This window comes from Echiichthys vipera (genome assembly GCF_963691815.1).
Source record: "Echiichthys vipera genome assembly, chromosome: 5".
NCBI classification, from domain to species: domain Eukaryota; kingdom Metazoa; phylum Chordata; class Actinopteri; order Perciformes; family Trachinidae; genus Echiichthys; species Echiichthys vipera.
The window spans coordinates 18314208-18337893 of record NC_139830.1 but is presented as its reverse complement, the minus strand read 5'-3'; the positions used below and the strand labels follow the sequence as shown (position 1 = coordinate 18337893).

The following is a 23686-nucleotide window of genomic DNA, read 5'->3' as shown; positions in this document are numbered from 1 at the left end:
AAATTATCCAAACATCCAAAAAGGTTGTAAAACCAGAAAATTAATCAGCTGTATCATGGGCTACACAAATGATACGTGTTTTAGGAGGAATTCATTCTTGGTTTCTGAATATTTTGAGTCTCCTTAAACAGATTCTGCATTAAGACCACAACAAACTGTGACCCAACATAAACCTATCCATATATTGTTATCTTCACTTACACACACATATCAGAATGCTAAAGGGAAATGATAGGAGAAAAATTACTGCATAGTCTTTATTTGGAATATATCTGCAATGCCAGTCAGAAAAGAAACAAGTAAGAAGGTAAACATGCACAGTAATTTGTCTATTAGGAGAATATTCAGACTCAGTAACCGTTAAGTGTATCACTGCTGCAAACTCTCATCTCTAAATCACTAAATAGCAAATAACAAGGTGATTTCTCAGTCATTAAAAACTTTTTCCCCCCAATAAATCAATCATATTAGTCAAATCTCAGATCAATGACATGTAACCTTATAACTACTGTATATATTGTTCCATCACCATTCATTGTTAAAATGACACTCTCTGATCAAACATCACTTATAATGTTAACCATATTACCTGCAATCCTTTTATCACCTTTATATATCTTTTTAATTAAATTATCTAATTATTCTTAATTTCAGCTAAACCCAGAAAAAAAAAAAAACACACACACATCCCGAGTATTGTGGTCCCTTTGGTAAAGTTAGATAACCAGAATCTTAACTTCATTCATTCTGCGCTACAGCGGCACAGACTACATTATATGATTAGTGCTTGGCTTTCATTATTATGTTAAGAGTAGGAGAGCTACTTCTGCAATACTTATATATTAATCACAAACTATTAAAGACCAAGAATCTGGAAATTAAACAAGAACAACCTGCTTTTTTGAATCAATAATCTGCCTGATTTACAGTTCACAGCCCTGAACTGCCCCCTAGTGGAAATTTTAAGCTGCTACGAGCACAAAGGTAAAGAGGAGTATAATTAGGTCAACTTTTATGCAGGACATGCATGCTGTCGAATGACGAACCGCCTTAAAGGTTTTGGTCGTTCTCATGGAAACGGTGGAGGTGGTCCGAGTACCTGGGAGTAAGAGAGAGATTAAGAAAATTAAAAACAAGCATCGGTTACTATTGATGTGATCAAAACGGCAGTTCATTCATACATGATGTGATGTTATAAATGCTGAAGCTTCACATTCAGCTGTGGGAACTCACTTTTTAGCACAGAAAGCGGAGCAGTCTCTGCCAATACTCTCACTCCAGGCCGTCTTGTACAGCACCTGAAAAAAAATTAAAATCACAATGTACACAGTTAAGATCACAGAGCCATTAAAGCGCTATTGCGCACTTGAATGTGTTTTTGAGTTAATATATGTGTTAATATTGACATTTAATCACCAAATTTATAAAAACTAAAAATCAGCCTTTCATGGGCCTAAAATGGCTCGACACCCCCCTCTAGACACTTTGTTGCATTTTTTCAAAAATTATGCAGTGAGTGGAGTTAAGCTCACACCTGGGGATGAAGTTTCAGTTTAATATTGTATCAGGAACTGAAAGGAGACGTACCAAGAAGACCAAACAATGCAGGAACAGGGTGTAGAAGAAAGCAACAGTCCTGGCTATCTTGTTTGAGAGAATCCCACGACCCTGAGAGACAGAAAAACAGGAGGATTAACACTTAGGGTGGGTGGGTGGGTGGGTGTGTGTGTGTGTGTGTGTGTGTGTGTGTGTGTGTGTGTGTGTGTGTGTGTGTGTGTGCGTGTGTGCGTGTCTTACCAGGCTCAGAGTTGCTTTATCCCAGGGGCTGAGGCTCAGGTATCGGCGCTGACGCTCCTGCAAACATGAGTAGTAGGTTTCAACAAATATAGTCTTTGGAAAGTGTGAATACATGCAGATCAAGTAATACAATCTTAAAAATGCACTTTGAGATTTTTTTTAAAAAATATTTTACATTGAAGATGGATAGATGGATGGATGGATGGACAGATTACCATACTGTCTGTGGTGTTATTTTAAGTAGAGAGGTGTACTACAACTGTGACTGCAATGAACATGGAAATAGTGAAACCTAAGCTTTCTGAGTCATCGCTCATCTTAGCTAAACTGGTTTCTTATTCTCAACAATCATAAATTATTGCAGGCACACTGCTGTTAACGTCACAAACTCTACTAATAAGAACTTGGCCTTTGATTGTTTGGTCAGACACTAACTGTAAAATGGACCAAGTGATGGCAGGTGGTAGCAGAGTTTAATTAATGTGTGTATTGAAAGTACCCTCTTGCTGAAGGAAGCAAACGGGTCCAGTCTCTCCTCGTACTGGGAGGAGTAGCGCATCACGGTGTCGTCACTACCTCCAGCCTACAGCGCAGAGAAAACACAAGAAACAATTTGTCTGTGTAAATACTTTAGGGTTCAGATTCCACCAAATAAACATGATCTAAGAAACAAGAACGTCACCCATGTAAAGCTCATTCATTCTCACACACACACACACACACACACACACACACAAACACACTGACGTACTCTGCCAGGGTAGCTCTGCAGGAACTTGATTTTCTCGTAGAGCTTGATGTTGTCTGCTCTCAGGCTGTCCAGTTCATTCTGCAGCGCCTGCATGGTCTGCTGCATGGAGCGATTCTCCTGCAGGGGACAGAGAACACAAATAGATGAGAAATGAGTCGATCCAGAAGAAGACAAAGGAATACAAGATGTGTGTGTGTGTGTGTGTGTGTGAGAGATTGTGACTTACAGCTTCCAGCTCCTGATTGCGGGAGCGAAACCTCTCCCTTTGGCTGGAGATGATGGAGAGCAGAGAGTCCATCTGGCCCTGAGGAAGCTCAGGATTGGGGCCCATGCCTGAACCTGCAGGTACCACAGATAAAAAAACAAGTTTTATATGCCATAGCACACTTTCTCTATTAACATGCATATACTGTATGTTCATGTATGATCAACAATATTTTGAGAACGGCTGTCGCAGTATTTCTTATTCTAAGGTCTAAGGGGCGGGTCCAAAGATAACACTGCCCGATCATTTTTGTACAGTCCCTTAAACAGCTGTTTAAATCCAAGGACGTACCAGTGAACATCGCCAGTGAGGCCTCTTTGATCGGCTCTGGGATGTTCTCCATGTTGCTGACCTCTGACCCATCTGCATCGGGGCGCGCCAGGGAGGACATGGCTTGGATGGTGCTCAGGTCGTGCTCCAGCTTCAGGATAAGCTCCTTCTGCTCGGCACTGGTGCGCACCGCAGACGAAAACTCCACCTGCAGCTCTCCATAACGGCCTGTCGAGGGCAGAGAGGAAAGATCATTTGCAGATTCTTTTTTTAAGTCAGGTTTGTCTTTAGATTGTATTCATAGTTCCCAATAATAACTTACCTGGGGAGGCCGTAAATGCCAGAAGCAGTTCAATATCCACAACAAGACTAAAATCTAACATTGCTGCTAAACACTCCTACTTTTTGAGTTTTCCCTGGCTCTCTTACTGACCTCTTTCTCTGAGAATACTTATTTCACCAGCCATGTGTTCAACAAAAGTGCATTTCCAACAAGATTTTATGGCAAAGAAAAAAAGAAAAGAAACTACCACAGCACACTTTTCGTATTTGTATAAAAGAGATTTACTTCAATTATCACACCTAGGGTGCATGTGAATAATAATGATGATGAATCAAATGTCAATCATAACAAATACATTGTGAACGTTTCATACAGTGATATTGCTTTTCAATGTTGTAGAAGGGACTGTTTTACAGTGCTGAGAACAAACAACATGATACGTTTAGTAAATAGAAAGATAAAGAAACAATGATACATGAGGAAAAACAAAAGGGAGGGAGACCCCGAAAGGAGAAAAAAGCATCTCAGGAGTGACAGAAGTGCGAGGGAAACAACTCTCAAAAAACATCTTAACCATCCCTTTACAGTCATGCAGCCTTTTGTACTACAACACACATGTACGCGCACACACACACTCACGAAATAAGCAGTGGGAGAAGTTATGAGTTTGTTTTTTTTTGTTTGTTTTTTTTACTTCCACATTGTTGATGACAAGGTTGGAAAAATCATCTAAAAACACTCTGAACTCGCTAAAGCCTCAACAAGCATCTTAAAGCTTTCCAAAAGGAGGGGGGGTAAATATCTCCCCCAGGTCATTTTGGTTGTCAGTCTACACTGTGGTTTAAGCTATGGGTGAACTGAAGCAACAAAAACAAGGTAGCAACATTCAGAAAACTGTCAGCAACCTTTCAACAGAGGTGGATAACTACGTCACTATTTGGCTTTTTGCTTCCTCTTTTAAGTCGTGCGAGCGTTCACTGAAATGTTTATCGCTCCAGAGTCGATCTCTGGGTGTTAAAAATGACAGTTAAGCATAAAATAACTGAAGAGATAAGGGGAAATGGTTTAAGACTTAAAAATTAGCTGGAGCCAATGTGAGAGTTGAGCGGGGGCGAGAAAAACAACAAAAAAGCACGCAAGTGGAGTTTTTTTTTTTTCTTTTTAAAGGATGAGTGTATTGTGCTGTATTATGTGTGTATGCATTACCGAGTGTGCTATGTATACAGCACCACTGATTCGGAAAGTGTTTCCTTACAAAACCCACTTCATAAGATATATTCTAAAAGTATTACAAAAACATCTGAGGTTTTTTCTTTCTTTCTTTTTTTTTTCCTGAATATGGTGACCAGTGCTGCTGTTCGGGCTTCCATTACAACTAATATGTCAAATGAATAACCACTACTTCAACAGATCATACAGTAAAGCTTTACGACTTCAGAAAACATGATATGATATACAGCATCTGTTACACCTTTACAATGTTATTCAACAGTGTATAGAATCATCTGATTTAAATTTGTAGAAAAATATCTGTGGATCATGGAAAAGTCCTGAATCGTCCCTTCTCTCCTCCTGCCTTCAAATAAAAGCATACTGTGACAATAGTGAATCAATAGCTACTTGATCGACTGTATTTACACGTCTCTTTTCCAAATAACCATTAGAATTGGCACACGTCATAATCAATACCTGTAGTGCCATTATTAATGTCACAGCAAACCTGACACAAACAGAAAAATACAAAATGCCCTATGAATAAATTCAGTGTTATTACAGTGTACGCTGTTTCTGCATGCTCCCTCCTTCATTCAATGCTCTGGCCTTTAACTGCTAGTTAAGGTTATGTACAACGTAAGAAATGCATTTTGGGAAAACAACTGTCTGAAATAAGACCCGGACCGAAAACACGTCTGCAGGTCAGTCATAAGAATATGCAAGCTTGTTCTTTTGTCCTTTTACTCTTTTGCTGCACTCCAGGAATTCTATACAATCCTCTCCAGAGAGCTGAGAAAAGTTGACTTTAAAAGTACCAATGTGAAGTCTATGAGACATGAATTTGGGCCAAGATGTTGGGATCAGGTGAAATCGTCTACATCTAATGACATCACTAGTTTGGTGCCCTGCTTGGCAGTTAAAGGCACAAATCTGATGATCTCACGTGGTTCAAGTGAGCTGATGGATCTGGCTATAAAATGGCAAATGGGTTAAGTGCTTATGTACTTTACAGTAGCTGTTCGTCACCGTTAGGCATACTGTGGTTGTACCAGTACAAGCAGTCCAACAGAAGGCAATAAGCCTTCAGTGTTCTGCAGAAGACAGATGTTCCACATCAGTCGTCCGCAGGAAGCGCCGATGTTTGAGGAATTTTACAATTATTAGATACACCGAAAAATCCAATTTTATCTAATGCATCTTAATGCAGTGCAATGAGGTTATCAGTATCTTTTGATAGACTGCCAATATATCTGGATGTACATTCAGGGAAAGGGGAGGCTTAAGGATGGACTGAGGAGATTGTGGATAGAAACCAAAACAGGTGTTTACTCATAATATCTACAACTGTACAGGACAATGACCCTTTCTGTCACACAGTCATCCGTAGTTTGAAATATGGGGCTACTGTATAAGAATACAGTTCATGGTGTGGACACGGCCATCTTACGTTTTAGTGTTAGGATGCAGAGAAGAGTCTGTGCTTGGTTCACAACCACTTTTAAAAAAAGGCATACATTTCCCAGGATCCCGGGATCGTACTCTGTTGTAGTGTTTACAGACCCTGTCCCAAGTTAAGTCTTCAAAAAAGATCCTAATAAGTGCTTCTTTACCGACTGCAATATAAATTCTGCATAATCATAGGCTGGCTATCTGTTCAATCTGGCATAGCACCCCTGCTAGCTGGTACACTTCTCTAATCTCAATTTGGCAGATATGACCTCTTTCAAGTGAACTTGTTTTCAAGTTTAGGTAATTTCATTTGACCTATTTGACAAAGTGTATACACTTGGACCTGTGAATTATGTTAATGTGATTACCAAGTAGGGGACCTCTATCTAAAGAAAGCTGCATGCCCTGCCGAGCGTTAGTGTTAGGCTTGCCCCCCCAAAAAAAACATTATCGGAGGACAGAAAAACAGGAAAAGAGATATGCTATCATATATTCACTGATCTTGATATGTCCTTTGATTCTCTAGCTAGCAATTTAAGAGCATAACTGTTGTGGTAAAAGCTTAATGCTTACGGAAGCATGAACTGTAGCAAACACATTTTTTTTCAAAGCTATTGAAATGACACTAAACTTTAGGATTCATGAATATACAAACAAATGAGAACTAGTACATCTTTGTAAATATTAACCAATACTGCCGGCAGTCTATACGTCTAATAAAAATGTTACTTGCCCTCAGGAACAGTATAATCCCTTAAAAAATAGACAACTCAAATGATAAGACATTAAATGAAAAATACAGCACCTATAAATAAGCAGAATAAAAACCAAACTATAAATGCAAAATAGCAATAAAACCAAGCTACAGTAAATCGTAGTATTACACTACTTTGTGAGAAGATTAATGTAATGGTAACGCATCAAACAGCTTAAAGAAGGGTGTCAGTTGTGCACTAGTAGTGTGTGCAAGTAGATACGAAATATGACCCCACTCATTGGAAACACTGAACACTCCTCAATCACACACTTGTGTGCGCGCATGTATTGACAGGCATGTGTGTACATGCACCCACGCAAATGCACGCACACCCACACACACACAAAGGGGAGGCAGTAGGCTGACAGGCACTGAGGGTTTGTGTGGGACAAGGAGGAGGTGATATGCCTTATAATTTGTAGTGTATACAGTAGAATTTGAATGCAAAACGTCCCTGGATACAGGATAGACTGGAGGAGAGTGGTAACTACTCATACCAGGGTTGGGGTGAATTCACGTTGACGGCAATCAAGAGAAAGTACAGATTAATCACGTACTCTACATTGAGATTCATTCGCTACCCCCCCCTTTTTTTTCAGTCAAGAATTTCATTATTAATAATCTACTTCTTACATTTAATTCTGAGTGAATTGACCTCGACCCTGACTTACATGCAGGCAAATACAAATGCACACAAGACACACACACACACACACACACGCACACGCGCTCACAGACAAACATATACGCACACTCTTCCTGATTTGGCCTATAAAAAGATGTGTGTTGGTGAAGAGAAAAAATTTGTTGGTGGTGCAGGCGGGCACACACACACACACACACACAACACACACGCACACACACACCCAGCAGGTCCAGTGCTGGGTAAAAAGCTGTGACGTGCACAACCTAAAACAACGAGAGACACGTACAGTATCACCATGTCAGACAGCTACAGTACTACGTGAATTCATTGTATCGTATTTCAACGCCGCAACATTATTCCATTGTAATTGTTTTTTTTAAAAATTAAAACAGTAACTTGTTATTCTCTTATTTTCTGTTCTTTTTTGTACTAATTAAAAATGCTTCCTAAAATTCCCTATTTTGTACTCTTTAGAGTCGATAGACTGTGGAATCTCTTATTGGCAACCAAATTGCAATATCAAAAAAAGAGATCATCCTTCATCCTTAAAAGAAGGATTTAAGGAGGCAAAAAGAGGGTTCCCTCCATCCTTCCTCTTCAGATGAGTGCGTGTGTTTGTGAGGAATTAGAGATCCTTCTGGCCATCACATGGCTGTCAGCAGGATAGGATATGGGACACAACAGGTCAAAGTTCATCTCTCTTACATCAGTAACCATGGCAGCTCAGCCGGCAGGCCTTCCACTACCCTCTTAAGAGTGTAGAGTGAGATAAAAAAGAAAACATGCTGCCATTGAGAAGAGAACACACACATACACACCATTTTTGGGTGTTTACACACGCACACACACAAACAAACAGGTGCACACTGACACAATCCCTAACATACAAACACGCGCGCACGCACACACACACACACACACACACACACACACACGCAGTGAGTGAAAAAGGCAAAGGGTTTGTAACAGTCACTCTACAGTGTGAAAAATGAGGCGTCTCACTGAGTGAGGGGAGGTTTGTGGACACTTGGGAGGTGAGAAGAAGAGCGGAAAAAATCTCCTTTAAGAAAGTGAGAGTTCTTGTAAGAGAGTTCCTGTCTCTATCTATCATCTATCAGTGTCTATCACTGTGACGGCTGCTGTGTCAGGCCTTGCCTGTGTTACTGAGTCCAGGTTTCAACCCCAGCTGTGGGTCAGACCCCAGCTCAGGACTAACCAGTCTGGTGCACCAGTGGCTGGTGATAGGGGGGAGGTACAGCAGGGCCGGAAGGCCAGCAGGACGGCTAAGTGCTTTTCTCAGTACAAAAACAAAACTCAGTTTAAAAAAAACGGAGAGACACATAAGTGCTCTTATTTTGTTCTTCTAGGTATTCAGTAAATCTTCTTTTTAAGGGTTTTGCCAACCACTCTTTGTTTCTTTCCTTTTCCCGGAAAGCTTCTATGTAATAAAAATGGCTGCTGAGCTTGACTTTGGCTGTGTCCTCTCTCCAACTGGAACAGAGCAGGAGGGGTCCAAGGTTAGAGGTTGTGAGGTTATGAGACAAGAGGGATGAAGGATGGTCAGAGGGAGCTAGAACTCCCACTCCTCTTTGCTGGCAGCCTTCTCCAGCCTGTGGATGATGTCATTGAGATTGGCTGCTTTCTTCTTGCGCAGATTGTTGTCCCTGGGGTTTCTGGCAGGGCCACAGGCTGGGATGTTAGTACTAGAGGCAGAGCCACTGGAAGATGCCTCTGTGAGGCTGAAGAGCCCCATTCCACCCTGTCCACAGCTGGAGCCTGGCCCGGCTAAGCCTGAGGTGGTGCAGTCTAGCTGATCAGGGGAGTTATTAGAGCCCCCTGCCTCAGAATCAACCTCCATGTCGTCTTTGCATCCTCCTCTGTGATCCTCCAGGCCAATGCCCAGTCCTTGGCGTGTCTCCACTGTGCCCTCAGATTCTGTCCCATCACAGCTGTCCCCCTCTCCTGATTTAGACCCGCGGAGGGAAGGGGACCCCCCTTCACTGCCAGGCCCTAACCCTCCAGCTGCCTGGATCTCCTCTATGAAGAGCTCTCGCCGGATACGTGACCTAGTAGAGACACATGAGTTGAGTCATGTTACTCAAAACCTGAAATTCTATTTGTCAGAAGCATCACATATTTACAGATCTCAGAGTGCACTGATGTAATCTATGAGAACAGGGTAGGAACTAAAGCCCTTCCTTAGACAATGTCCATTCATTTAACAATACAACATGGTCTATCATACACATTCAGACGTAGTCAAATGCAAAAACCTTTCTAGAAACATTTCTATCTACGCAGATTAGGTAATAAAGTACACACCTTTAAATTAATTTAAATAAAACACCATTACAGGTGACAAAATACTGCTCTTATTTGGAAATAGTATTAAATTTAGCTAAATAATTTCAAATGTGTGTCTCTTTTCTTAATGCTGACCTGTAATTATGGAACCAGTTGATGACAGTACTGGTCTTCAGGTTGAGCTGGGAGGCCAGCTCCTCGATGGTTTTAGGGGAGGGATAGGGTTTCTGCTGGTAGGCCCTTTTCAGGGCCTCCTTCTCCTCGGGGCCCAGCACCACCCTGGGCTTCTTTAGGTGCTGCTGTCCCGGGCTCTGGGAACCCTGGATGTAATCCGACCCCATTAAACCCACGTCAACAGAATGGCTATCACTCAAGGAGCTCAGCCGCCTCTTCATGTAAGCTGAACAAAACAGAAACGAGGAGGAAAATTAGCACCTCAGAAAATACATTTATGTGATGAATAAATACAGGGGATAGCTATAACAAAATAATATATGCAGCAGAAATCACACATTTTTATGGATCAGCTTATTGGATTTATTGGAGATTTATTAGTTAGTTACTTAGTCGATCAATCAGCACCAATCTGTAAAAATGGTAAAAACCTTTACTTTCTCCAGCTTCTTCAATATTAATATTTGAATGTCGTCTTTATCTTCTAAAACAGTGAATTGATTTGAGTTTGCTGACCAGACAACACAAGATATTTGAAGGCCTCACTTTGGACTAATGACTTCTCTCTCTCTCCTTTTTTTTTTTTTAACAATTCTCTGACATTTTATTACCAGACGATTAATCAAGAACATAATCGGTAGCATAATGAAAAGTGAAAATCATTAGTTGGAGCTCTAGACTGATCCATATTGTTTAGGATGTTTTGGAATATTTTGCTTTTGTATTTGCATTAATTAAACTGGAGATTTCTACATAATCAATCAGCATAAAACACACTGTCCTGGGCTCAACTTCAGTGCTAAGCAGATGGACAGACGGTCAGACAGTCTTGGTTCATCAGAGGTTAGTCACATTGGATGTTCCATGTTTGACAAATGCCATCAGAAAATATTTTTGTGTTACCATTTGTGCATCAGACACTGTCCTAGAAAATAACCGGCCATTCTCTTCATTGACCACTAGATGGTGCTGTTGTCTTCCTCAGGAACTCTAACAATGAAAAAGCATCTCTTCCATTTTACAGCAAACGCGCATTCACTCGGGGCACCGGCAGCTGGAAATGAACAGCTCATGGCAGCATTGCATGAGGTTGACATTTTCTCAACCCCAATACACGCTGCCAGATATATGAGTGTTGCAGGGAAAAAGCCCTCAGAGCAAGGTTAGACCACTCTGAAAGTTGTGTGCTGCCTTGCAGGCTTGTAGAGCAAGGGTGAGAGGTCAAATGTGGTTACTCTAGACTAGGTCCATGTCTTTCCTCTGGGCTCTGCTGTCGGCCAGGACTATTCCCCATTGCTATTTGGATGCATTACTTTGGGGTCAATAATCTGAAACAAAGTTGAATGGAGAGCAACCCCACCCATCCAAATCCCAAACACACTGGTTGTAAGGTCAGTTTTATTTTTTTGCCCTTGCGCGTAGTCTGCGATATCAGGAGGGTAAACTGATCCCAGATGCTCGTGCCCACTGGCAGGTTCAAATATGCGTATCCTGTCTCTACAGAGAGAGCTTCAAGTGGGCAGTCAGGGGGTCACTGTGGGGTGGCGAGGAGGGTGAGGTCTCTTGGCTTCGCTCATTCTTAAACGCATCATGCAAACTGAAGAGAATAATGAATGATGGAGGGATAGTGTGAGCTACAGGCTAACAAATGATAAAAATACAAGCTAATAGACACTGGTGATTATTATGATGACGACGATGATGATGATGATGAAGAGGAGTGCTGATGACTGTGAGTAAGCAGGCCCCCGGCAGTCCCTTTGCTGTCACATCTAATACAGTATGTGATGTCTGCAGTCCTGATTGGTACTGACATCACACCAAGATGACTGTGATCTGCACAACATGCTCTGCTGTCCTGCACAAAGGATATTGTGTGTGCAGATGTGCATGTGTAATTCAAAGGCTGCTGCTTGTGTCTTTTTTTGTGAATATATTTATAAAATAAAAAGGCACGCTTAAGCAGATAACATTAACGTTTTTCCGCCTATTATATCATATTGTTTATTATTTGGGAAGTCATGCTGCTCTTTATTGAGTGTGCATTTATTTTATTGCCGTTACTACACACCTTTCTTCTCCAAGCGTTTCATGTCCATCAGTTTCTCCACGCTGTGTGGGTCCTGGAGCCAGAGCTGCATGCGGACGAAGGGCTCTCTGCCCTTCAGGCTGAGCTTGTGCCAGGGTTTGGGCCTGGCCAGCAGGTCTGAGACAGAACCCTGAGTCAGACCCAGGATGGTCTCCCCAAACAGACGCTGGCCTGGTGAGGCGAGTGAGAGAGAGAGAGAGAGAGAGAGAGAGAGAGAGAGAGAGAGAGAGAGAGAGAGAGAGAGAGAGAAAAAAGAGAGAGAGAGAGAGAGAGAGAGAATTAAATTGTGATTGCAGAGAACTGATTCAAAGGCTGAATAATTCGTCATTGGGGAGGGAGGGGAAAGAGGGAGGCCAACTAAACTTCACAGACAAGACACCTCCTGTGATTCTTACCAAGGTTATTATCCGTTAGCACCTCCTTAACCTTCTTAGTGATGGCGTAAGTATCAAGCTCAGGAGACATTGCGACCATTTCCTGGATGCTGAGGCCCGAATGACCGGGAACAGGCAGCGGGGTACCAGGTTGAGACTCCCCACCTGAGGGATCTTCAGACTTCGGTTTGAGACTGGAGGACTGTGAAGCGAGTGGATCCCCTGTGAGGCCGTTGACAGACTCCTCGGCTGAACTCAGGGGTGACTCTGGAGCAGGGCTGCAGCTCGCTGATGTCTTGGGAGTACCCTCTGCTCGCGGAGAATAGACACAGTGAGAAATATCAGACAGGTTAGAGGACATGTTACCATGTAAGACGATGAAAAATAAAGAGTTTCATCTCCTCTCCCTGCTGGGTTTGGGAGGGACTTCAGTCATACTACATCAGCTAATTTAATTCCTGTTAAACAAACAGCAAAGGTGCTTAAGTTTTCAGTTTGAAGCTTTTTTGGCTTCCTGCTCCTATTCCTTCATCTCCCTGTCTCTGTCTGTGTAGTACTGCTGTGCAGCTCAGCAGGCTGGAAGAGAGCAGTCATGAGGAGCTGTCAGTGTACATTAGCTGCTGTTTACACCCCCAGAGAGAGAGAGAGAGAGAGACACACACACACACACACACACACACACACACACACACACACACACACACACACACACACACACACACACACACACACACACACACACACACACACACACACACACACACACACACACACACACACACACACACACACACACACACACACACACACACACACACACACACACACACACACACACACACACACACACACACACACACACACACACACACACACACACACACACACACACACACACACACACACAGCTGCCATCTGGCACTGCAACACTAACTTGTCTATGACATGACAAACCAGCAGCTTGCTGGCTGACACTGCCACAGCACTGAGGATGGGGGGATGGTGGGAGGAGAAGGGAGGGAGGGTGGAGAAGGGAGGGAGGGGTTTTGTGTGAGTGACAGACTGACAGTAACAACTAGCCACTAGCTCTAATCAGGCTTTCAGAGTAATGCTCTGGCCCAAAGACCCTGGTTGTGTGAATCCACATACTCTATATGTGCTGGTGTGTGAGTGTGTGTGCATGTGATTTGTTTACCTTGGTTCTGCGCTTGCTGGATGTGTGTGTTTAGTCCCTGGTCTCCATTGAGCCACGGCTGCATGCGAAGGTATGGCTCTCTGCTGCTCTGGTTCAACTTGTTCCACGGTTTGTGTCGAGACAGACTGTCACTCAATATTCCCTGAAACACACAGGCGGAGAATGGCTCAGACATGCAAAAAAGGGAAAAAAAAAAAAGCACACACTCAATTTTTTTTGTGCCTCACCTCTTTTGAGTCCTCCTGGTTGTGGTTCTCATCTCCTGTCTGGCTGGATATTGCCCTACGAGGGTCTGTATTCATGTTGCTCCACCACTGCTCTCTCCAGTAACCTGCACCGCCAGAACTCCCAGAGCGGGCCGACCCCTCAGAGCTCCGACCCAGCCTGAGAGCTCCGTCGATAGACATGTCGATCCCTGAAGAAGCCCTGCCCTCTCTCTTTACGCTGGAGCTGAAGTCCAGGATGGGAGACGGGGATGAGGGGGAGGAAAAGAGGGAGCTGGGAGGCTTCTTTAGGGACAGTGCCAGAGGGTTATAAGGAGGAAGTGGAGAAGTGAGTGAGGAGTTCATGAAGTCCCTCTGAGATAGCAACGCTGAGGAGGAAGACGAAGACGAGGCTTTGAGGGTGGGCTCCAGTGCAGTCTGTTGGGCCTCCATCTCTCTGCGAGCTCGCTCTAGGATAGAGCGGATGGCCTCATCTGATCCGCTGCCCCCTCCGCCTCCTATTCCGCCTCCACCCCCTCCTTTCAGTCCTGTATACGAGGGTTGAGCATGGGACAAGTCTGTCGAGGGAGGAGAAAAAGGGGCTGTCATGAGACAAACTGACAAACACTCACAGGCAAACAGCATGATCTTTAATGCTTCAGAGTCCTCTGGAGATGAGAAGAAAACTACGACTCACCGGCTTTCTGCACCTGCAGCTCTCTTTTGGCCTGCTCCAGAATGGACTTGATAGCCTCATCTGAACCAGCCTCTGGGGTGCGGACACGAGCAGTAATGTTACCTGGAAGGACAGAAAGAGGGAATGGGAGGAGATGAAAAGTGTTGTCAGATTAAGGAGCAGTGACAACCAACTACAGCGAAGGTGAAGAGCCTATAAAGACATAAAATAATGATACCATCGCACAGCACAAAAAAAACCAACATTCCCACCACTGAGCTACAACTAAACTGGAGGGATTGTCATAACTTCTCTGGTCCCTCTGGAGCTCACACATGCACACGTGCTACAGGGTTCGTACAGTAAAAGCTCCCCACAGAATAACAACTACCAATAAAATCCCTAAATACACATGCTGGCTTATCCTTTGACGCAAGTCACTGGAACTGTGCGGTTACCTTCAAGGCACATGTATATCTGTATGCCTGCCCGCAAGTTAATAAACGGCGACTCACACACACGCACGCACGCACGCACGCACGCACGCAGGCACGCAGGCACGCAGGCACGCACGCAGGCACGCACGCAGGCACACACACACACACACACACACCAAAGATACAGTTCACCCGACACAAACATGCCACACAGACAGAACGTGCTAGAATCTCTGTGTGTGAAGGGGACAGACCTGTGTGTGAAGCTGTATTGGAGAGGGCTCTCCGCTTCGGAACATCGTGAAACATTCGGCTAAGCTGGGGCTGGCCTGAGCCCTCTGTTAAAAACAATATACCACACACTATGTTACAGCACTTGTGTGTTTTTTTTGTTTTCTCTAATTAGAGCTAGACTATATGGTGCCCTATGATGCTCTGCAAATATATGGAATGTGTGGATACCTCCATCCAGTGCACATTATAGTACCATAAATGCATTGATCTTCACCATCTGTGGCCTCAGTAGGAATTAAACCTCTACCGTTTGTCAGGAATATTAAACCACTGCAATGACAAAGTAGTGCAGGATAGATTATTTAACAGGTAGAATTAAAGGGGGGCATACTAAAAGCAGCCTTATTTTTAACACAGACTTTGTCTAGGACTAGGGTGGTAATATTTTTTTACCACCGAGACCACCTTCAATCAGAAATGTCCTGATGCGTTAACAAAAGCAGGCCCCAGCTAATCGAATCTAACCGTAGTTAACAGTACCCCTGCCTTCCTCCTAGTTCCCGCCGATCAATAGTATTGATGTGTGAAAGGTTTCTGTATTGACCACAATAGCTAGGAGAGGCTCTTGGGATCCGTGCGTGACTAGGAACTCACTCAAAACACACAGGTGTGGCACAGGATGGGAGTAAGGAAAAAGAAAGAAAAATAAAAAGCTAGTCCTTGGTGACAAGCTAATCAATGGCTCTGTGCAGGGCTGTACACATGCAAGACACACACACACATACACATACACACACGCGCGCGCACACACAGACATACACACACACATTTAAGATACACAGACTCACCTCTCTGCCGTCCCTGGATGCTGCGCAGTGCAAGGATGTTCTGCTCATCGGCAAGGAACTGCCTCATCTTGTGGAAGGGCTCCTTCCCTCGGATGGTTAGCTTGTTCCATGGCTTTGGTCTGGCCAGGATCTCACTGACCGAACCCTGGGACAGTCCCAGCACATAGTGGCCAAACACACGCTGGCCAATGTTGTGCTTTATCAGCTGCTCTTTCACCTGTCGTGCAATCTCTGCCGTGTCCATATCCTCCCCGTCCAAAATACTTCCTGTGGTGGCATCAGTGTGGCTGGGCGACGGAGATGGGGCGCTGCCAGCGGTGCTGCTCCCGTTAACGGGAGCCATGTCAGGGCTGGCTGGAGGTGGCTGGGGGCTGCTGGCTGCCAGAGGGACTGCAACTGACCCAGAGCCAGGTGTGGAGGTAGGGATGGAGCTGAGTGTTGGAGTGAAGGGGGTGAACAGCAGAGCCCCACTGGGGATTCCAGACGACTCCTGCAATGCTTTGGAGTAGAAGGTCTGAAGCAGCTGCCGCTGGATCAGGGAGTTCAAAGCCATCTTACCACCCACCAGAGGGAACACAGGGGAGTAGAAGTCCTGTCCAATGCCCGTAGGACTGAAAGGGTGTGTTTCGCCGCTGCTGGTGGTGGTGGCAGTGTTGAGAGGGTCCGTATGAGTGCGAGACAGGGGGAGCTGGGAGGATGAAGGAAGAGAGGGAGGGGGAGGAGGGGGCGAGGAAGAGGGGTCGCTGGGCATGGTCTCCTCCTTCAGCGTGGACTCTTCTGTCCCTTTTCGCCCGGCTGACCCTACAAGAAAGGTCAAACACACCATGCATTATGGGGGAGTCAACAAAAAAGGGGTTGCAAAAAAGAGAGAGGAAAAAATAACAAAAGCTGAAAGTTATCTTAAATCAAGTCTTTTCCAAATTAGTGAACTTTATCTTCCTTTTTTGCCAACCCCCCCAAGACAAAGTGCCCATGCATTTGTGATTTCAACCTTTCTTGTAAGCCACAGCCTGGAAGAAAGAAAAGGACAAACAAAACAATTGACACTGTGCCACTTAGGCAGATTAGCTTGGCCCAGGGCTCAGTCTCCCTCTTTCTGTCGCAGGCAAACTGGAAGTAACTGGACAGGGTAAAATGATCCTTAGATAGCCAATACGCCAGCAAGTCCTCTTCCATGCTGCTGCGGCGTGTTCCTAAACACTGAATTATTCCATTGTAGATGCAGCATCACAGTCTTTAGTTCATAAAAAATACATACAGGAAAAAATGGAGCAATCAAACAAAATTGAAAAACAATTATTACTTAACAGAAAACAGATGCATGTCACAGAGACTGTACAGCTCTGCTGAGTAAAGGCCTAACTTCACTTCCTGAGTAGTTAGACTGATTACATTTATACATTCACCAAAACAAACATAGATATAAAATATATTTCCTCAGTCTTGTAACTACTACAATCCATCTCGATGGAAGCGATGGGAGAAATATTATTCTAATGCATAACCATTGAGACTGTAACATGATTGAGTAAGACAGTAAGCTCCCCTTACTGTGAATGTTAATCAATTCAAAGCTATTCAACTATTCAAGCCTAAAGCCATGACATTTCAAACCCATAAACACTGTTGCAGAGGGCAAGGCTCTTTATGTAGGAGAGAGTGTGGTGTCCTCGTTTTTTGTGTACTGCAACTCTGTTACCGTTCAGGTTGACCTCCTGCTGTAGTATTCAAATACACCAGATATGCAAAGAAAAATACATTTCTGCACCATGATAAAGTTTTGCATTTCTTTTGTACACTACGGACACAATAATGGCAAATCATTCCCAAAACATGAATGAATGGTTAAGTATTCTCAGAGAAAAAGAATCAGGCATACATACAGTATGCATGCACTAACCTGATGCAATCTCTTCATAGCCTTTACCTGCACAGCCTTACCTGCAGCTGAACCCTCATCTAAGCTCCACAGTGAATACTGGACAGGACTTCTCTTGGCATTTTTTCATTTCTGCTGACGGATTTTGCGAGGCAGCCCGGGCCGGTATAGATGAACCCAGCCCTGACTATAACCTTACATTTGGGCAGACTTACCGCTGAGCTCAGTGTTGGCAATGCGCAGAGCGGCAGTCTCAGACTGGAGACTACGGTTCCTCTCCAGCAACAGCACCTCCAGAGGTTTGTTTGCGTCCTGATGGAGGGGACAGGTGGAACAGAAATTATAAAATAACCTGGCTTCGGCCTCTACCTTTAAATATGTGAACATGCGTAGACAGATTGTCTGTCACTTTTACCTGGACAGAGTCAGATGTTCCAAATTCCATAGACTTCAGGATACTGAGGAGAGAAGGACAAAAATCTATATGAACCAACTACAAAGAGACACACGTCTACAGCATAGCATGCTAGCTTTTCTATTTCTGTCTCCTTAAGGACAAAGAAAGGATAGAGGGGCAGAGAGACAATCTGAAGCTACAGACATACAAGCGCTACCTTCATAAGGGCACTCAATCAAGTTACATGTCTTAAATGGAGACACGCATCTTGTTTAACATCATTGAAGACATCAAACAAATCACACACACACACACACACACACACACACACACACACACACACACACACACACACACACACACACACACACACACACACACACACACACACACACACACACACACACACACACACACACACACACACACACACACACACACACACACACACACACACACACACACACACACACACACACACACACACACACACACACACACACACACACACACACACACACACACACACACACACACACACACACACACACACACACACACCCTCCTGTTCTCACCTCAACTCCTTCTTCACCTCCTCATAGTCAGCTTGCTTCTGCAGTTTCTCCTCCAGTTCCTGGTGATAAAGAGATGAAATGACATGAATATGAATTCAAGAATAAAAGCAGTCACTGAATCTTTATATGCACTTGTTTCAGTGACTTAACTCTAGACAGAGAACAGAGAATATAGTTACAGAGTGTGCAGAGTACACAACAAAACAGGAAAAAGACAGGAATACAGAAATAGTCTTATTAGAAATGAATCGCTAAAATAGGAACTCGAATGGAATGAAAAACAAGAAACAGCAGCTGTGTGTTCTGCTGGCTACCTTGAGAGTGGCGGTCTTGCTGCTGAGCTGCTGCTCCAGCTGTGAGATCTGGGAGCTGGTGGTCTCTCGGAGTTTGGTCAGGCTGGCCTGCAGTCTCTGGACATCCTCCACCAGCTGGGCAGTCTCCCTTTCTTTGGCCCTGAGTTCCACCTCCAGACTTGAGTGGGATGCCACCTCCGTCGGCTGTTCCTAAAGGCCAAAAGGAACGGCGGTTTATCCTAAAGAGCAACCTAAAACCTATACAGAGTATTCATATACCACCCATACGTGGTCCTGCTTTTAGATAGTTTCGACTGATCACTACAGAAATCAGTACTTCTTGCTGATCAATGTAATGATTATTATTTCAAAAGGCATCCTCTTTCAGATCAATAAGAGGTTATTTATCAACCTATCACAACCATCCAACAGTGAGTGAACAATAAAGCAGATGGTGTAGCACTCAGTTTAACTGAGTTTCACCTCTGCGGTCTGTTGAACCGGTCCAATAAATCCAATAATCAATACACCAATTACTATCAATTATCAATGACTATCAATCACCGGTGACCTAAATTGAAGCTTTGGTCAGGTGACCACCTCTTGCACAGAAAGGCCGAGCTGATCTTAAGCCTATCAATACGTCTTTGTAAGCCGAGCAGTAAATCAGCGGAGCAGTGAAATGCGTTACCGTGTCAGGGTCGGCCTTGGCCGGGCTGCCGAGCTGCTGGGATTGGTTACTTGAGGACAGCTGCTCTTTGAGTGACTCCGTCTCTCTCTGAGCTGCTTCTGCTCGCTGGAAAGAGACAAGGAAAAGTTTAAGACACATTGTCAAACATGATTAATGTAATGGTCAATTCAGTGCTACTGTGTAATGCACTTTTATTTGGCGGACACACGCGCTCCCCTAACTCGTCTCAATTTTCAACAAGCCCCACAGAACAGCAGAAAAAATCTTCTTAATACGTCTAGAAGGCGCGAGAGAGAAATAGTGAGGCCAAGACAGCCAAGTTCTTCCGTTTATCAATGTATAATGTGCAACTTAATAGTCTTTGGAGGAGGAGGTTACAGGTTATGAAACGGTACCAATAACTATCTTAACATTTTACTTCAGCATGATCATTTTTATGCAAAAGTATACAGCTGAATTTACTCCACTGCACAAGTGTTGGCCATTTTAAAAAGGCTATCAGATTGAAGGAACAAAGTTTTTAAACACAGCGACTGTGTGTCTGAAAGGAGGACCACCTCCTTCCAGCATAAACAAACATAATTTAAAGAGTGAAGGGGAGCAGAGAGAATGAGTGCGGACAATGGCAAGGGGGGATTTTTCCATTATTTAATAATTGAAAATATTAAATTAGTCCTGAGAATTGAGATGATGCTTGCTGTCTTTGTATTTATGGCCACACTGCAATGCTCTAGTTCGAATCATCTGCTTTACTGGCCAACTTGCCATCATTAAGAGTTACAGGGAGCCAATTCCACAGTGTTCCTAATTGCAACCATATTGAGAGCTGTTATTGACTGGGTGGGAGTTGGACTACAGAAAAATCCTGTTTTCCATTTTCTCCTTATAAAAGCGTATAAAAAGTCTGTGACTGAGCTGGAGGCCATGCTGTCATCCTCTGTAAACCTCAAATCAGAAGTGTGAATAGTGTGTGTGTGTGTGTGTGGCATTATAGTTGGAGCGCTAACCTTCAGGCTAATATTAACATTACATGCCTATGCTACCCCTTTAGCCACAAATCATACTCTTGGGCTAATAATGAAAGTTAACAACAATGACATTAACAGATACCACAGGAATATTTACAACACAAGGGCAGAGGACGCGCCAGGGGGGTTACTTCAGCAGGGTGGGTTTAGTAGGTGTGTAATAAACATGTAAAACAAACAGCAGCCCTCACAGTGATAAGTAAGTTGTTATTTGTTCATGTAAGCTACATTTAGATTAGATTCTGAACAGATAGGAACATTTATATTTTACAGGCTAAGGCTGGTGGTGTTTATGGTGTTCTTAAGAAATCACATTAAAAAAACAAAAAATACAAACAACAACAGTGTTAGTGCATCGCTCAATTATTTCCATCTTTTACCAACACCTTCATCCACAAGCCTGACTGTTCCCAAAGATGTAAATCTTTAAAAAAAAATAATAAATAAGTAAATAAGAAGAAAATAAAAAAAGGAGCCTAGAAAGTAGGACATAACTTAAGCTGAATAATTTCCTAAAAAATCTGAGCACTCTAGTTTTTAACAATATGTTTTGGAGAGAAGGGGGAGTTTCAGCCGGGGAGTAATATACATTTAGTGCTCGGGTGAATATTTACGGTAGCAAGATAGTGTATGAGGGATTGAGTCAAAATAAATACATTTCTGTTTAGTTAAACATAATGAAGGACCATGTCAAACAGTGCAGAATTGTGGCTCACTGAATTGTTTGGAACAGTTTGTGGACGACACTGGAGCTCTACAGAGCAACAAGTTATATCAGGCTTTGAAAACACAGGTGATACTTGTTAGAATAAATGAATTGTTGGCTCTGGTCTTTTCATATCATGTGCTCACAAGGAGAAAAAAAAAAGAGAATCACTGGACTAGGTACTTAAAATACAACCAAGATCAATCAGTATACATATTTTTTTCCAGACAAAGAACTGAGTTGCTATCTGTATTTTAATAACAGAAGTTGTGGATTCTGGTGTGATGGACTATTTTGGCAATGCTGTGAAAAAAAATGTTCAGTTGTAATGTTGAGCGGATTACCTGATTGGCTCTTTCCAGGTCTGTCATCACCATCTCTATCTCATCGGCCCTGAGAAAGACATTAACTGTCAGTACAGAGGATGTGACTTAGAAGAGACTCACAGAACTATAACCCCACAAATAAAAACAAGGAATGGATGAATGGATGGATGGATGGATGGATGGATGGATGGATGGATGGAAAAATCCTGGGAGGAGAAGCGCACTCTGCACACATCACGTGTGTGTGCGATTGTTCAGACAGAAGACATTTAGAGAATGCCGGTGCCGTGTCCATTAAGCTACTGTCTAAATTTCACCTTAATCCATTGATTGTGAACTCCATAACCCAAACAGCTTGAATGTGTGCATGCATACATGTATTTAAGTGTGTGTGTATGTGTGCGTGTCTGTGTGCACATGTAAGCCCCTAAACCCAGGCCACACTAAAACAGAGGGATTACATTAATAGAGCTCTAAGTCCTAATACAGCAGACTAATCTGCTATGAAGCTGTGTGATTGTGTCTGACTAATGGTCTGGATGGTGGCCATGGTTCACCTCTCACTTGCTGGAGGTCGGACAGCAGGAACACATCCCGAGAATACCACATCTTTTTTGGACTTCGGGAAAATATTTCAATAACCTTCTTTCGTGAGTGGTGGGAATACCTGTCACTTTATTGCAAACAATGACAGCGATCTGAAGGAAACTTCAAGGACAAAACACTGAACTCAAATACAATTCATGTTTTCTTTCAATTTTTGTAAAACTTGCAAAAATGCAAAAATGATGTCATACACCATGCCTAAATATTGCTTAAATATGATTACCCTCAGTTAATTTGTTGTCAGTGTGTGTGTGGTGTGTGTGTGTGTGTGTGTGTGTGTGTGTGTGTGTGTGTGTGTGTGTGTGTGTGTGTGTGTGTGTGTGTGTGTGTGTGTGTGTGTGTGTGTGTCTATGCACCGGAGGATATAAAACAATATAAAAATCTTTATCTTCTATCGTTTTTAATCATGAAGTTGAAATACCCAGTGTCTAAACTGCATTATGGCAACATTCACCTCATTTAGACGACACTTTACGGTCTATATGACAGTGGCCAGCTGGAAAATAGTTGTTTTCTGCTATATTAATGCTCTGACACTTTTCATTTGTCAAGCACTTAATTCTCACAGGAGTATACAAAAATAGGATTTATATGCTATATCGTGATATATATCATCATGGAGATATGAAATCACCTAGCAGATTTTTTCATATCGCCCAGCCCTATGAGGAAGTTACAATAAACAAATCTTCACCCTCCTTGGTTGGTGTTCAATGCAGTGCAAAGACAGTGTGTATGTGTGCATGTTTATTTAAGACATTACTTTATGATAAGAACACATGGGCAGCATTGAGTGCAAATATGTGAGCTCATATATGCACTGCTGCATCCATTAAGACCTTTTGATTTGCAATCTTTTGATCGTGAACCCAATAGCCCACGCAGCTTTTGTATTTGTGTGTCACAGTATGAGAAACAGTGTTATGTCCCATAGGCTTGAGTACTACTGATTTGAATGTGTTTAACAAAACAGACACAGTTGATATTAGGTCAACATTGTGCCACAGGCAATGCAGCAAAAAGAATCAGATGTGGGTGGGAGAGCTTTTCACTCTCCGCTTTTATTCTTTCCCTAACAGTTAAAAGGATCTAGTATGCATTTAAGCAACATAATAGTACACTACCTCACCAGCTTTTATCCTGTCTTAAGCTATAGTGTGCGGGACCCACATGCGCACTCATTTGCGCTCCCGCACACACAAATGGAAGGTCAGAGAG

General features: G+C 43.2%; 1 protein-coding gene across 3 annotated transcripts in view; it reads right to left on the bottom strand.

Moving 5' to 3' along the window:
• Window positions 1-261: 261 nt before the first annotated feature.
• Window positions 262-23686, bottom strand: part of cux1b (cut-like homeobox 1b) — a 63061-nt gene continuing 39636 nt past the window's right edge. The window contains exons 9-23 of one of the 3 annotated variants that reach the window (XM_083913916.1): window positions 21881-21929; window positions 19803-19907; window positions 19133-19321; window positions 18819-18877; window positions 18262-18304; window positions 18062-18158; window positions 15968-16768; window positions 15140-15223; window positions 14470-14571; window positions 13797-14350; window positions 13570-13711; window positions 12396-12683; window positions 11983-12171; window positions 9873-10137; window positions 3347-9499 (exon numbers count right to left, since the gene is read on the bottom strand). In XM_083913916.1, coding sequence (XP_083770042.1) covers window positions 9004-9499; window positions 9873-10137; window positions 11983-12171; window positions 12396-12683; window positions 13570-13711; window positions 13797-14350; window positions 14470-14571; window positions 15140-15223; window positions 15968-16768; window positions 18062-18158; window positions 18262-18304; window positions 18819-18877; window positions 19133-19321; window positions 19803-19907; window positions 21881-21929 — 3463 coding nt within the window. In that variant the 3' untranslated portion in view covers window positions 3347-9003. Of the gene's footprint in view, window positions 1100-1233; window positions 1299-1587; window positions 1669-1797; window positions 1855-2296; window positions 2381-2548; window positions 2666-2774; window positions 2888-3104; window positions 3312-3346; window positions 9500-9872; window positions 10138-11982; window positions 12172-12395; window positions 12684-13569; window positions 13712-13796; window positions 14351-14469; window positions 14572-15139; window positions 15224-15967; window positions 16769-18061; window positions 18159-18261; window positions 18305-18818; window positions 18878-19132; window positions 19322-19802; window positions 19908-21880; window positions 21930-23686 lie in introns of those variants that run through there. The other 2 variants (XM_083913917.1, XM_083913915.1) reach the window with 2 other exon arrangements.